The sequence below is a fragment of the Urocitellus parryii genome, chromosome 14, assembly GCF_045843805.1.
Source record: "Urocitellus parryii isolate mUroPar1 chromosome 14, mUroPar1.hap1, whole genome shotgun sequence".
NCBI classification, from domain to species: domain Eukaryota; kingdom Metazoa; phylum Chordata; class Mammalia; order Rodentia; family Sciuridae; genus Urocitellus; species Urocitellus parryii.
Genome location: NC_135544.1, coordinates 2,886,416 through 2,901,396, shown reverse-complemented (window position 1 = coordinate 2,901,396; position 14,981 = coordinate 2,886,416). Strand labels below are relative to the sequence as shown.

Here is a 14,981-nt window from a genome sequence, read left to right as displayed (position 1 = left end):
GGATAAAAGAAGGTTAGATATATTTCCCAAGTACATATTTTACAAATTATATTATGGAGATTTGACATAAAATACTTAGAAATACAGAAAAAACAACATAGATAAAATATAAGAATTTTAAATTTTAAATAAAATTCAGATAGTTCAGAGAATAACGATAAATATGAGTGGGAAATTGCTATGTACCTGAAAATTAAGCAGTTGATCAAATTATGGTATATGACCCACATTTGTGTTAAAGGCATTTAAATTTATAATGACTTAATTCAGCTGTGAAAACATCTGCTCCTGGACCTTTTTTTTTTTTTCTTCAGAGTAACCAATACAATTTTGTTTACAAAAAACCATGAGCCTCCTCTTATTTTGATTTTTAATTTTTCAGAGTGAAGGAGAATGATCTTTACACACTTCTTTGCACTTTCCAAATATTCTGCAATGGGCGTATTTCACCTTGAAAACAAAACAACACCCAAAGTTGATTACTTCCCAAGAAGGAAAGATTCATGCTGATGTCAGTCAGGAGAAGTCACAAAGTGCCTCTCCTCCCTGGTCCCCAGGCATACTGGGGACCTGGAGTGCAGCTCGCTGCCTGGATTCCTTCCCCAGTACTCCAAAACTGAACGAAACAAACATCATGGCCAAATGATAAGAAATGGCTTATAAAGCAGTTAACAAATGACATCCACAGAAACTTTTAGGAATTATATTTGTTAGCTCTAGAAGTAGAAAAACCTTACATCTAAAAAAAAGAGACAAGCTGACCACAGAGACCGAGGTTATCTTGCCCTGCTGTGGGACGGGCGAGGTGCACTATTAAGAGCAATCCCAGCCCATTGACCCAAAGACTATGACCTGGGGTCCCCCAAGGCCTGCAACAGACTTCTATTGGCTCCCACTATAATAAGGTGCAAAATCTGGGTGACAGCTGAAGACCCCCCAGACCAGATCCTCCTTCAGCATCTGCTCCCACAGGCAGACTGTCAGTGTCCCAGTGTCCCAGAAGTCAGAGATGCAGCCCTGGAGGTGAGGAAAGAGCTGCTGTAAATTTTTCTGAAACTTGTAAAGGTCCCCTTGAAAGAGAACTTGGAGTACAGCATGGCCAAGTGGCACTGAGTGTCAATAAAGTCCTGCTTCAGGCTGGGCTCCCCAGGTCCCTGTGTCAGGGAGCTAGATGCCTGTCTGCCACAGGGAAGAGGTGGAGTCTCCGCTCAGAATGTCCTTTTCTCCTTCACTTCTTCTAGGGAGCTTCTGCACACCTGCAGGGAATGGGAATTCTGGGTCTCTGGAGGTGCTCTGGGAGCTCACTGAGGAGCTGGGGGATAATCACTTAGGAGGCTGTGGCTGCTTGTCCCAGCCTGGGCTGTGTCCTGGCTGCTGCTCACAGAGGGGTGGCCAGGAGTCTTGGGCTGCTGGCCCTGTAGCTGGTGTAGTCACACCAAGGACTTCTGTACGAATGAGGGGTACATGTTGTAGTCAGTGGAGAGGGAAGAAGGCTCTGGAACTGCTGAGCACTTCAGGGAGACAGGCTCCTCCTGAGAGAGTCTGACCCTGGAGACTCGTCCACGTCACACCAGTGGCCTCCTCATGGAGGGTGTTCCATCACCACCTTCCTATATGAATGCTTTTGGATTTCTCAACCCACTTTTCAATGTTGGAGCCATCCAAAAATTCTAGCAGGGGAGAGGTGCCGGAGTCCTGCCCTAGCGGGTTCCAGGGAGTCCTGAAGGATGAGTGGCGTCAGCGAAAAGATGAGACAGGAGTCGTTCCATTGCAGCAATCTCCAGAGAGAGAGCTAAAGCAGCTTTTTCTGGGTCCCCTTTTATTACAATTTTTCTCATCATTATAGATTCACAATACGTCATTAATTATATAATTTAAAACTTTGCCAAGACATGACATTTCCTTAACCATGATTGAGGGTACATTAATTTACATTTTTCCAGGATATGACCTTCAGTTATATAATTATTAAAAGTACAGAATCATTAATAAAATATGTCACTAATTTACATTTTTCAGATTTTCCCAAGATTTACTATTTTTCCCAAGATATGTTATTTTCTTATTAACTAATGCCAAACTACATAACCAGACTCTAAGTCTCCTAACCAATCATTAACCTAAAGTACACTTGTACTTTATTTTTAATCTAAAATTCCCATCTAAAAAAGTCCCTTTAAATCTTATATCTAAAATATCCTAAAGTTTACGAATCATCCTTAAAACATATCAGAAACCTATACAACTAAAGACTTAAGAATTTCTAAACTTAAGAATCTAAATAAGATAATATTTCTAACATTATTCTAAGACTGTGTCTTATAAAGCTATTTTAATTAATTCCTAAATTTATTCTCATAAAACTGGTTGAGCTGCTTTCTCAAAGAGTTTCTTTGTTTCTCAGTCAAGGTGCACTAGTTCTCCTGACCTTTCAGAGAATGATTGTTGTCCGTTATTAGGCTTGTCCACAATGTACTAAGATAGAAGAATAGCCTTCTACGTTGTCCTTGATATGCTGAGGGGTAGTAGAACAGCCTCCAAGGCACGAACTACCTGATATGTTCTAGCCATCTGAAATTTAATTTGTTTGGCATTTAACATACTCATGCCTCCTGTGAGAAACATAAGCATGAAAATGCAAAGTCCCAATTACATAAAAAAGGGTCTCATGGTTTCGGTTACCCACCAACCAGTGTGGCTTTGCCAGCAATCATCCTCACTGTGACCCTGTCAAGAGAGTGGGAGAGCAGCTTTGCCAACATTTTTCTCACTGTGACCCTGTCAAGACAGTGAGTGGGGGATCGCCTTCACCACAGAGGGCTTGTCAATGACTGTCCTTGGGTCACCAAGTGACTCCTAAGGAGGTTCCTCCCGAGGGTCCACAATCACTCTGGTGTCACAGAACCTGCTCCTGTCAGGCTGTTCCTCCTGGGCTCTGACCTCTGGGGGCAAGTCTTTCTCTTTCTGACAAGTGACCTTGATGCTCAGGGCTGGTCCTTCCATATGGTTGGGACACACTTCTGGGCTGGGCTTCACCCTAGGGGTGGCAGCTTCTTTCCTTCTGGGCACTGCATTTCCCTAGGATGTCCTGTGGAGCCTTCAGGGAGATCAGCTTGGAGTCCTGGTCCCAAGCCTATTCCAGCTGCTTTTCTGGGCTTCGTTTGGTCCTTCCATCCCATCCTTCTGACCTTCAGCTTCAGCTGCAAATTCAGAGTTCATGGAGTTAGGAGAAGTATCTTTGGAATCAACCCTAAGGCTGCAGGCTTCTTCCTCTAGAAAAGCCATTTCTTCTAGGGAGGCATTCACAGGGCACATACACAATCCCTTGGACAAAAGAAGGCCCAATGCTCCTAATTAGGCAGCCTTTGGGAGTGGCCCTGCCCACACCTGGAGCACAGGAAGAAGAGGAAGGAGAGGCGAGGGAGGTTAGGAGCAGAGTTAGAAGAGGAGGAGAAGGATTTCTGCAGTGGGATGAGTTCCTGGATAACCGCATGGACATCCTCATGACCTTTCAGGTGCCTGGGGCTGCTGCCCCCTCAGGGACGCGATGCAGGGCTGTGAGCTGGCAGCTGGAGAGTGCCACGTCCCTGGGCTCTGCAGGCAGCTGAGCTTGTTGGGACAACCTTCTGCAGTGGTACTTGACCTTGAACTGCTTGGATGCCACGGGCACCTTTCCCTCTTTCCACGGCCCATCCACCACAGTTCTCAAGGTTTCAGAGATGCCATGGCACTTTGGAGAAGTCCCAATGATTGGAGACTGACTAAAGGCTTTGGTTTGACTCCCAAACCCACAACTGGATCCCGTGATCACCCAGGCTTCTGTTTGCACTCCTCTACTTCAGGGAACTCAAAGCACTCCAGGGACTGCTAAGTACTTACCATTAGTTTGCGGTACAAAGGCCTTCACAGTGTCCTGGATTGCTAGACCACAATTACTGTCCTCTTGCCCTGCTTGTTCTTCTTCTTGTTGGCTCTGGGCCTTCCTGCAAGACACGGGAGTTGGCCAGTGTTCACCAACTCCTCACGTATGCTGTACTTGGTATCCTTGCTCTGCTTGTATGTTTCCTGCTTATCCATTATGTTCTCCTTTTCTCTGTGTTTTGACTGGTGAATCACAACAACATTGGGAGGCAGAGTGAATTCCACTTTCCTGAGGTTGAATTCAGACTTTGGTCGGTTCTGTTCTTGGAGAAATTTCCACTGATCCAAGGTGATTTCTCCAGTAGCTGTATCCTCCAAGCGCTCTTCTGGCTCTAGTGCTTTGCTATAGGAGTCTCCTTGGAGCTCTCCTTGGGTGGCTCTCAAGATTGTGTCCTCAGGCCCAAGAGCTATTGTTTCCCTGCCCAGGGACACACTCCCATTGTCAGTTTCAAGTTCACTCTTCTGGACATAAAAGAGGACATAGGCACGCTGACTCAGGACACAAGCAATGTCACAGGCCACTACCTTAGCATCGTCCATTTTGTACCACTGGCCATTGCCAGCTTTTATATAACAATAGTAGTGTCCGCTGCGACAAGTCACCCCGGCATGGACCAGCACAGCATAGAGGGCATACACCAGTGGGCCTCTGCCCTGCTGAGACATGTATGGCTGCATGTCAAGGCACTCAGGATAGCGCACGTGCTTAGCAATTTTTTCCCCTGTGAGATCCGAGAACCGTTTCAATACCAGCATAAGAACGTTTGGTGCCTTCTGCAGGGTCAGGGTCTTGCAGGCTGGCCTCTTCTTCTGACAGACACCACACTGGTAGGCGTTCTCCCCTTCCAGCCACTCGGGCTTCACCAAGTGCTCCAGTGCATGCTGCACACTGGGAGCTGCCGTGATGTCTAGCATAATGTCCAGGTAGGGGTCAAAAGTGTCTGAAACGCCACAGCAGTGGAGACACTTGATTTGAGATCTCCAGCACCCTCCAAATATCTGGCGCATGAGGGTAGGGTCCTTGGAGTGAGCACCTGGCTGCTTGTGCCCATGCAGACATGCTTCCTGCATGGCATGGAGAGTAAAGAGCAGAAATTCATGGGCATCTTCTTGCCGGGAAGTGTGGAAGCCGTCAACCAAAGCAGGCAGGGGCCGAATGACATCCCCAGGGTGGCGGAGAGCCCGTGTCACGTGGGCTTGCATCACACACAGCATGCAGACCCTGTGACGAGGACAGCGTTGGCAGTGCTCCTGGGACAGCATGTAGTTGGCCAGAGGAGGTGTATATGTCAGGCACTGTAGGGCTGCATTCACGTAGCAAGTGTTTCCCATGTTCTGCAGCCCAGCACCAGCTGCCGACCGTCTCTGCCAGTTCAGACAAAGTTTCCCTCTAGGAGCCAGCAGTGGCCCCACAGGAGCTGAATTCTTATTTAAGTGTGCATCAGGGCAAGGTGACAACGATGACTCTGCAGGTAGAGAAGGACCCAAATAGACTTTAGCATCAGCTGCATTTGATGAACATTCAGGTTTTATACAGTCATGAAACTGAGACTCACCTCCGCAGTGGAGTGAAGCTGCCTCCATGTCTCCAGGACCAGTAACCACCAGGTTTCCCTGCTGAATCTCCAGAGGAGAGAGCTTCTCCTTCGGAGCCGGCCTTCAAATGACAGCCGGGTCTATGTTTTCAGTCTTTTATGGCTCAGCCTCCTGACCACACCCACTAACTTCCTGCCAGATCCACCAATCACCTGCAAACACTGAATTGGAAAAGGGATTTGGGTGTGGTCAGTTCACTTCCTGGAGAGACTGGTTGACTCTTTTCCCTGTTTGTGGATCTCAGGAGGTTTTTGTTGTTGTTGTTGTTGTTGTTTTGTTTTGTTTTGTGTTTGAAAGAGACAGAGAGAGAGAGAATTTTAATATTTATTTTTTTTCATTGTTCGGTGGACACAGCATCTTTATTTTATTTTTATGTGGTGGCAGGGATCGAACCCAGCACCAGGCACATGCCAGGCAAGCGCTGTTACCACTTTAGCCACAACCCCAGCCCAAGGAGTATTTTTATAACCACATTTCATAAGCTTTTTGAGGAGTGCAGATAGTCATAGTGGTAATATCTCAAATTAAAATGTTTTTACTTATTAAAATATATATGTATTATTAAACTTTTAAACCACTTCTCTGAGAAAAAGATACATTTCATTTCCTTCTCAATAAACCAAGTCATGCTGGACGTGTCCTGACACATTTCCATGATGGTTTTGAATTAAAAAAAAAGTCCTTTAGGATTATGTCTGCTTGTCTTTGGCAGAAATATCAAGGAGGCATGGAATAAGATTTTATTATGTTCAAGATAATGTTCCTTCCAGAACTCATGTATCTTATGTACAGACTTCTCCACCCAAATGCCAGTACTCATATCGGGTCATAAATAGTTTAAATAAGATTAATGATCTAACGTGTTCATTCTCTCGTCCCTTACCTCTGTTGAATCTCATTCCTCAGTGGAATGATCTGGAACATAGTTTGAAATGTAATTTTCTACCTCTGTTGGCTTATAAAATGGACAGCCTTGTGTGTGTGCAGCTTGTGGAGGGCACTGAAGGAAAACATGGACCCCACCTCTCCACCCAGGATGGAGACTAAGTGGGGAGTCAAAATCTAGAAGCCAGAGAAGAATTCCAAAGGACAGATTGCAAAATGATTTCTCAATATACCACCAATGGTTTATTCATCTCTATATTTGAGCCTTTAACAAAACTTCTAGAAAATTAGGTACACGTGAGGAGTCTACCACCCAGTTTTCAAAATCATCATTTTCAAGTCACAAATTGTTTATTCCAAACTCTAGAGAGGAAGAGAAAGAACTGGACTTTGAAAGGCAAAACTGAAATCATATCATTCATCTCACAATAATGTGTTTCTTACAAACACTTGAACCACTCAAATGTATTTCTTTTAACAAATGCATATTTAAGTGTAGAGGCATAAAAATCATCCTTCAGACCACAGTAACCCAAATTCATGGAAACTCAATATTATCTTGCATTTCTTATCTATTAAATGCCTGAGAATCTTTTGAGTGTTGTTTTTGTAAACATGTATATACGCAGTATTAGCTCAGAAAGGTTCACACAGATCCACAGGTAAGTAACATTGATCCAGGACCCAATGATTTCCAAATCAGACACATGGAATATAGAACTGAGATGCAAATGTGTGAGACATTTTTTAACAGGAATGTCCACAGGGATTAGGCTGATTGCATTAGACAAGGCATGTGATCCCGTGGCCCCAGGGCAGTATCCAATGTCCCTCCCTTTTCTGTGACATCTAGGAAGCTGACTCTGCTCCTTCTGTGTTTGCCCAGCAGCCACATTCCTGACAACCTGCTGACAGACTAGGGATGGACAGATGGACCTCAGGTTGGATTCCTTTCCCAATGGGTTCTTCAGATTATGGCTGGGGAAAAGAGTAGAGGAGAAACAGGAAATGATGGAGGTGTAGGTCCTTGGGTAAGCATCACTTCATTGTAAACAGAGGGTGTTTGCATTGAGAAAGATTATATTAATCATTCAACATTTTAATGACTACAGGAAGATTCAAATTTCAGAGGAAACCTACTCCACCATTCTGGGCTCTATGGGGAGGTGGAGGAGTTCTATGGAAACTGGTCGTGTTTGCCCTGGGCATTTTAAACTGTAAATTGAACAAATTAATGGGCTTCATCCTGCTAGTTTCATCCATGCACATGTCAAGCTTTCCCCTGTTCATCCACCCTTCTACCCATTTCTCCTCCTTCTGTCTTCAATTTCCATCTCTCACCCTGGCCACACCCTTCCCAGTCCTTGATGATCCCTTCTCTTCATCTGTTTCCTTTAGTTTCCACACATGAGAGAAAACACTGGAGCCTTTTATGTTTTAAATCTTTATTCATTTATTCACTTTTATGTGGTGCTGAGGATCAGATCCAGGGCTTCACACCTGCAAGGCAAGGATCTACCACTGAGCTACAGCCCAGCCCTGGAGCCTTATCTTTCAGTGTGTAGAATGTGGCATCTTCCAGTTCCAGGAAAGCTCTTGAAGTTGACAGGATTTCCTTTTTCATGGCTAAATATCAGTGGTTAGTTCATTTTTGCTTTTTCTTTTGTGTCCTCCTCAGTTTTGGTAAATAAACAGGTGAAGGTTGGCTCTGAAAGGAAAGTTACCACGACACTTGGAGTGACCAAGGGATCTTTATTGTGGTGGTGTCTGATTAACAGGGAAGGAAGAGAAAGAGAGAGAGAGAGAGAAAGAGAGAGAGAGAGAGAGAAAGAGAGAGAGTGAGAGAGAGAGAGAGAGAGTGAGAGAGAGCGAGAGAAAGAGAGCGAGAGAGAAAGAGAGAGAGAAAGAGAGCGAGAGAGAATGCGAGAGAGAGAGAGAGAGAGAGAGAGAGAGAGAAAGAGAGAGAGAGATAGAGAAGACAGCAAAGCACAAGAGAGAGAAAAAAAGAGTAAAGAGAGGGAGAGGGAGAGAGAGAGGGGAAGAGAGAGTGACAGGAAAGAGAGAGAGGGAGAGGGGAGAGTTTTGAGAGCCAACATCTGATGGGGTCTCTGGGTCTGCAAGCTGCTTTGTTGGCCTACAGTGAGTGGATCATACAGTAGTTGCTAAGGGTCTCATCTTCTGCCCTCAGTGAGAGGGAAGAAGTTAGATGTGGGTTTCCTTTGCACCAGATGTGTGGGGGTCAAGTGTTCAGCCTTGAGTGGGGTTAAGTGTTCTGACTTGAGGTAAACAAGGGATAAGGAACCAGATGGGTGAGGGTCAAGTGTTCAGCCCACGCTGTAGCTGACATTGGTTTAGCCTGCTCTGCAACTAACAGGCCCCATGGAATAGGTTTCTAAATGTCCCTCCCTTTCAATTGCATGGAAGCATTTGAGAAGCATTGCTTTTAGATCCTGTCAAAAATTTGCTGAAACTCAGCATTGATCCTATCTACCAATGGATGTTCCTTGGGAGAATCTTTACAACAACTGGTTCAATTCCTTTCTTGTGTTTTGAATATATACTGAGGTCAATTTTGAAAGGTCATGAGCATTTTATGTCCAAGGGCAGGAATTTGTCCACTTCCTCAAGATTTTAAAATTTATTAGCATTTTTTTTCAAAAAGAATTCCTCATGATTCAGGATTCTCTTAGTTTCTCTGGTGTCAGTTGCAATGTCTCCTGTCACCTCTAATTTATTCAGGTCACCTGCCTCTCCTCTGTTATTTTATTTGTGTTTATATTTTCTGGTTTTTTAGCAAAAGGCCTTTCAACTTTATTTATTATTTCATCACAACAGTTGTTTGTTTTATGCATCTGTTGTGATATTTATTATTTTATTTTTTTCTACTTTTGAAGGTTTGGGAGCCTCCTTAGGCTACTTATTGGAGATCACTTATACGTTATGTTTACATCTATAAATATATATGTATATTTATCTAGCCACTCCTTGCCAGAAGCTTTCCTTTTAGTGCTTCCTATTGTGGCATCCCACAGGTTTTGCTATATTGTCACCCCATTTCCATTAGGCTAACGACATTTTTTAATTTCTCCCTTTCGGTTTTCAAAGATTAACTGTTTCTTGAATAGTCAGTCACTCCATTTCCATATCTGAATCAAATGTCCATGTTTGTTGCTATTTATATCTTTATCCCATTATGATCAGGAAAATGCAGGGTAGTATGTCAATATTTTGAATCTGTCAGTTCTTGATTTGGGGGCCTAATATATCACATGGAGATGTCAAGTATAAATATGTCCTTTGTTCAATTCTAGTTCAAATACATTGATTTCATATTTATTAGAAACTAGCTAAATAGCAGGGTAGTAATGTTAAGCTAGCACATAAGAATCAAGATCATGAGCTCAAGTTTAAGTATAAAAGAAAATACATGTTCTTTGGGACATTGTCCCTGAAAACTGTCTACTCTGACCTCAAAGGTAGCAATGAAAATAAAGAAGGGAAACCACACTGCATTTGCGGTTTTCAAATAGGTGTCTAAGAGCATTAAGTATACCAGTCCTCGTGGCCATGGTTACCTCATCACTCAGGAAAATCACTTCCTCTCCTGGCACTGACACTGTGCCACCACAGAGAGGTTCCTGTTCTCTAGAATCAGCCACTCATGGTGCAAATCTATCATTACATTCTCATGCAGTGTTTCTAGTCTATGGCAGGGTCCTGTTCCTGGACCAGGTGGCCACAGCAGAGAATGGAGAAACATCTGGGGAAGGGACATCACATTGTGGGTAACAGACGTGACTATGTGGTCATGAGTTCTGCTCAGTGTACAGGGGAAGAAAGTATTTGTTTCTCTGTGAATATGACATTTTTCCTTTCTTTTCCTTGTAACTCAGAAAATTCTAAAAGCAAGCCCCTGAGGAAGGCAGACCTGACTCCAAGGAGATGAGGTCGTGGATGGGTCATTCCCCACAGCCTCAGCCACACAGACTCATGAAACCCAGAATGTGAAAGGCAGCAGTGGGTCCCAGGGCTCCCCCACCAGAGGAGGACCACCCCAGGTAAGAGGAGGCCTAGGTATATGGAGAGCCAGGGGGTGACTTGGATCAATGAGCCTGGGTTAGATCCTGCATGCTTCTGTCTCTTTAACTGAATTGTCCATCCCAGTCCCCTGAGGGCCTAGCCTGGGAATTCCTCACCAGGCCAACTGGTCTGTTGAGATGCTGCCAGAGTCCACTATATCTCCAAGTAAGTATCCTATCCAGCCAGGATGTTGTGCATTTGTTGAAACCTGACTCCACATCCTCTGTTTCAGGATCTCCAGTTCTTCCTACAAGTGCCCTTGTCAATTCTGTGTCGATTCTAAGGAACAACACTAGAATCTCAAATAGCATAGTAATCAATATGTCCCCCATCTGAATCCCTCCTAAAAAGGCAGTACTGAACTCAGAGTGGAAAATCTGTCCTTTGTTGATAATGGAGCCATGGTTGTGGTTCTGCTGATGCACTAAAATTTCATTTTCCACCCACAGGGGAAGGACAAGGAACATGGGGCTTTTGGACACAGTGCCAGGAGCAGAAGATGCCCCATGAAGTGCTGGGATGGGGCACTGGGCCCACAATCCTTGGGCCCAAAGGAAATGTTAGATGACCCTCAATGTTACACAAAATTACATATAAGAGGTTGTTAGGGGAAATGGGGGGAAACAAGAGAGAGAATTGAACAACAGCAGATGAGGTAGAGAGAGAAGATGGGAATCTGCTGGTGGCAGGCCTTCCCTGGCCCCTGGGGCTCAGCCCCGAGTTTCTTGTTCTGCATGTCAAAGTGGCCAGCTCACAGGGTTGTGATGCAGGCTTGCGGTTTCATGTTTATCTGCCTCAGACATATGTGCCTTTTTGGGAACATCTTGGCCTTCTCGGAGCTTTCTGATAAGGGACGGTCACGGTAACCCAAGAGTAGCAGGTGTTATTCCTCCTCTGTTTTGGCTAAATTTCCACTGCAGTTATAGAAAGTATATAAGGGAACAAACTTGGATAATAAACGGCACACATGCCTCCTCCTGGATGAAGAACCTTGGTGTCCTGTGATTTTTTTTTTTTTTTATTTTTTAACCTCGACGTCTCTCGCCGGACTCGGTTCCCGTTAGCCGGACGCGGCATCTGGAGGTCCCACCGAGACCCGGAAAGCAGAGGTAAGCGGACGAGGCTCACCTTCTAAGGGAGAAGGGGGAGGATTGGTATAAAGATAATTTAAAAGAGACAGGGTACGTACCATGGGTAACTCAACAGCGAAACTTCGTCTGGCCAACGAAGTTAAAGAACTGTTAAGCAAACAAGGAACAGGAATAAAAACCAAGACAGCAACCGAATTCGTTGAAGCTATAGCCCAGGCTTGTCCTTGGTTTCTGACAGGAGGCTTTCTTAATAACAGTGATTGGGATTTGGTAAAGCAGGATATCCAAAAGTTGTTGAGGGACCAGGGTCCGGATAGAGTCCCGATTGCTACTTTCTCCCTATGGAGATTGGTAAAGGATGCTCTTTTAACTGATAAAGTAAAGATTAAGGAGCAGCTTGCTGAATGTGAACAGGCCCTTAATCAGGTCCAGGAAGAGCAAATGGCAGAGTTCTTACCCCTTTCCCATTATTCTTTCACATCTCCTTCTTCATTCTTAGATCCACCCTAGCTGCTCTCAACCCTGCCTTCTCATCGTCCCCCTCCCTACCAGGCCCACAGAAAAGTCTTAACTGACCTTCTCCAGAATATTCACCATGGCTTATTTTAGGACTTTCAGCAAAAGAATCTCTACAAAAGTTCAATGTAGATAAACTTCCTATTTTCATGTTGCTCTGTTTTATTTGGCTACTGTCTGAAAAAATCAGCACTCCAGGCGCTGGACACTCCCTTACTAGTTTTCCACAAAAATATGTAAACAAGGCCTCTGGCCTTGAGCTGGGCTTCACAGTGCTGACTACATTTCTAAGATAAGGGAGTTACTAACTGGGCTCCATGGTAACAGCTGGCAGGAGGAAGAACTGGAAAGGGAGATAGAGGAACTGGAGGGTCGATTGAAAAAGTCAAGATTTAAAGCACCTATGGCCCCGATCGATGCTGAGCTCCCTCCTTATAACCCCGATTGGCATGAGGACAACCTCAGAAGGTGGGGGGTGTTCAGTGGCAGCCTAAGACGGCCCAAACTTTTCCAGTAATTGAAAACCTGGATGCCAATGGACAGCTGGCCAGAGTGCATGTTCCTTTAGCCTTTAAGGATATTAAACAACTAAAGGAGGCAGTTACTAATTACAGAACCCATGCCCCCTTTACATTGACTCTCTTCGAGTCTTTCTCTGCCAATCAGCTGACACCTAATGACTGGCAACAGCTTTGCAGGGCTGTGTTGTCCGGAGGGGATTTTTTGTTGTGGAAACGTGAAAATCAAGAGAGGTGTCTCGAGCTAACCCGAGTCAATCAAGACGCCGGCTTCCCACGGCGTAACCTTGAAATGTTAACAGGCTCGGGACAATATGCTATCATAAATTAATTATCAGCAAATTAATTATGATCCTGGGGTCTATGCTCAGATAGCTACAGCAGCCGTTCAGGCTTGGAAGGCTCTACCTATTTCAAATGCTGAAACAAAAATTTCAAAAATTGCTCAAGGACCCTCTGAGCCTTATTCTGACTTCATTGCCCGATTGATGCAGATAGCAGGAAAAATATTCCCTAACTTGGAACAAGCCATGCCAATCATTAAGCAATTGGCTCTTGAAAATGCAAATTCCTATTGCCAAAATGCCATTAAATCTACCAGAGCAAAGAGTGTTGATGACATGATTCGAGCTTGTAAGGATATTGATGGAGCTCATATTACTGGACAGGTTCTGGACAGGTTCTGGCCGCTGCCCTCAAAACGGGAAGCCAAGGTGTACGGGGCAATCCAGGAATGGAATGGTGCCCCAGGGAGTGGGCGGCTTCGTCACCTCCCACGGACCAACCCCTTTCTATCTGTAGACTCCCCAGGGGAACGCCAGGAAGTGCAGGATGTACAGCTGCAACCGCAGGTCGCAGAGACAGAACAAGCTGCTACTGCAGTAAGATCTTGGCCAGGCGGGGAAAAATGCAGACAAAATCAAACAAAATGCAATCGACTAGGAAAACTTGGGAAACTTTTGCCCCGAAAACGGGCAGCAGACTCCATGTTGTTTGCATCACCATGGTAACCATGGGGTGCCTGGCCAGAAGAGCAGCTTCCTGGTCCCACCTCCCACACTTTTGCGGGCTTCTGATTGGTTCTTCCACAGTCACTCAGACAGGACTTCTAGTCCCGCCTTCTAGCCACTAACTGTACTGCTGTGTTTCAGATTTCTACCAGAGCTGCTCAGAGCCTGTATTTTTAAAAAATGCCTACCTGTAAATGCTAACAAAAGATATCTTTTTCAGACAAAATTTAATTCCACAGGTTTCTATGTTACAGTCCTAAATTTAAACTAGTTCTAAGTTAAATAACCTGACTTTTTCTTTATAGTTGTGTTACTAAATAATGTTCTATTGATGAGAGATATCAAATATGCTTTCTTTATATTTTACTTTTAATTTTGGAGGTTATGAGGATGCATTTGCTCGCCACAGGAACAAGCCGGCAAAGTTCCTGTGATGACCAAAAAATCCTTATTCTCATTGCTAACTATAAAAATAAAAATGTATACTCAAGGATCTTATTTCAGTTACATCAAGTGACGTCACATAGAAGAGTGCACTCCTAGTTAAAAATAAATTAAAATGGATCCAAATATTTTAAGACCACGTGGTTACATAAAGTTAATACAATTATAAGTTATGTTCTTATTCTTAATATATATATTTTTAGATATTTAGATAACCTATATTTGTTAATCTATAAATTAATTAGTACATGCCTATTGATTAGTTAATATATATTTGCCTAATTGTTTTTCTTCAACAGGAAGCCCATAATTTATGTTTTATATTTACATTTATCAGATACTCTGCCTTTTCAGTTACAGATATTTGAGATAAACGTGTTTACTATAAATTTGCTTTTAAGTGAAAATACAATCAAGTAGTTTCTAATTCTCAAAGTTACTGTTTAAACTCATAAGATAATAAATTATTATAATTATTTCTACAAAATATCTAAGGGTTTTAACTATATTTTCATTGATGTTTCTTATCAAAGTATAATAATTTGTTTATAGATTCTAAGGTTTTCAGAAATTGTTCCAAAATATTAAAAAGAAAAAGATGCTTCAACAAAGAAAAAGCACACATGGATCCTAAAAAGAAGAAAGAAATCATCTTTGGGTAAAACAAGGTCTTTATATTCATTTTCCTAAGTAAAAAAGATTTTTATATTGTTATCTAAACAGATGATGTAAAAAGTTAGAGCAATTAAAAAAGAGATTTATATATACTAAACTGACTATAATTAATTTAAGGGTATTTCAGGTTATTTTCCTAATTTAACTATACTAATGTGAGCTAAAATTTTGTCCATATTTTGACATGATAAACACCTATTAAAATGTAAGTTTATTTCTTTAAAGAAAGATCCTTATTGCCTAAT

At 43.2% G+C, this 14,981-nt stretch overlaps 1 protein-coding gene and 2 pseudogenes across 1 annotated transcript; all 3 read right to left on the bottom strand.

The window, feature by feature from the left end:
* Positions 1 to 512: 512 nt before the first annotated feature.
* LOC144250189 (3'-5' RNA nuclease TATDN2 pseudogene) lies at positions 513 to 2,217 on the bottom strand (annotated as a pseudogene).
* Positions 2,218 to 2,781: 564 nt separating this feature from the next.
* LOC144250188 (3'-5' RNA nuclease TATDN2 pseudogene) lies at positions 2,782 to 3,505 on the bottom strand (annotated as a pseudogene).
* Positions 3,506 to 3,921: 416 nt separating this feature from the next.
* Positions 3,922 to 5,505, bottom strand: LOC144250187 (ubiquitin carboxyl-terminal hydrolase 17-like protein 6). Its single transcript, XM_077792695.1, has one exon. The coding sequence runs from the start codon at positions 5,503 to 5,505 to the stop codon at positions 3,922 to 3,924; it is 1,584 nt and encodes a 527-aa protein (XP_077648821.1).
* Between the last annotated feature and the right edge of the window lie 9,476 nt (positions 5,506 to 14,981).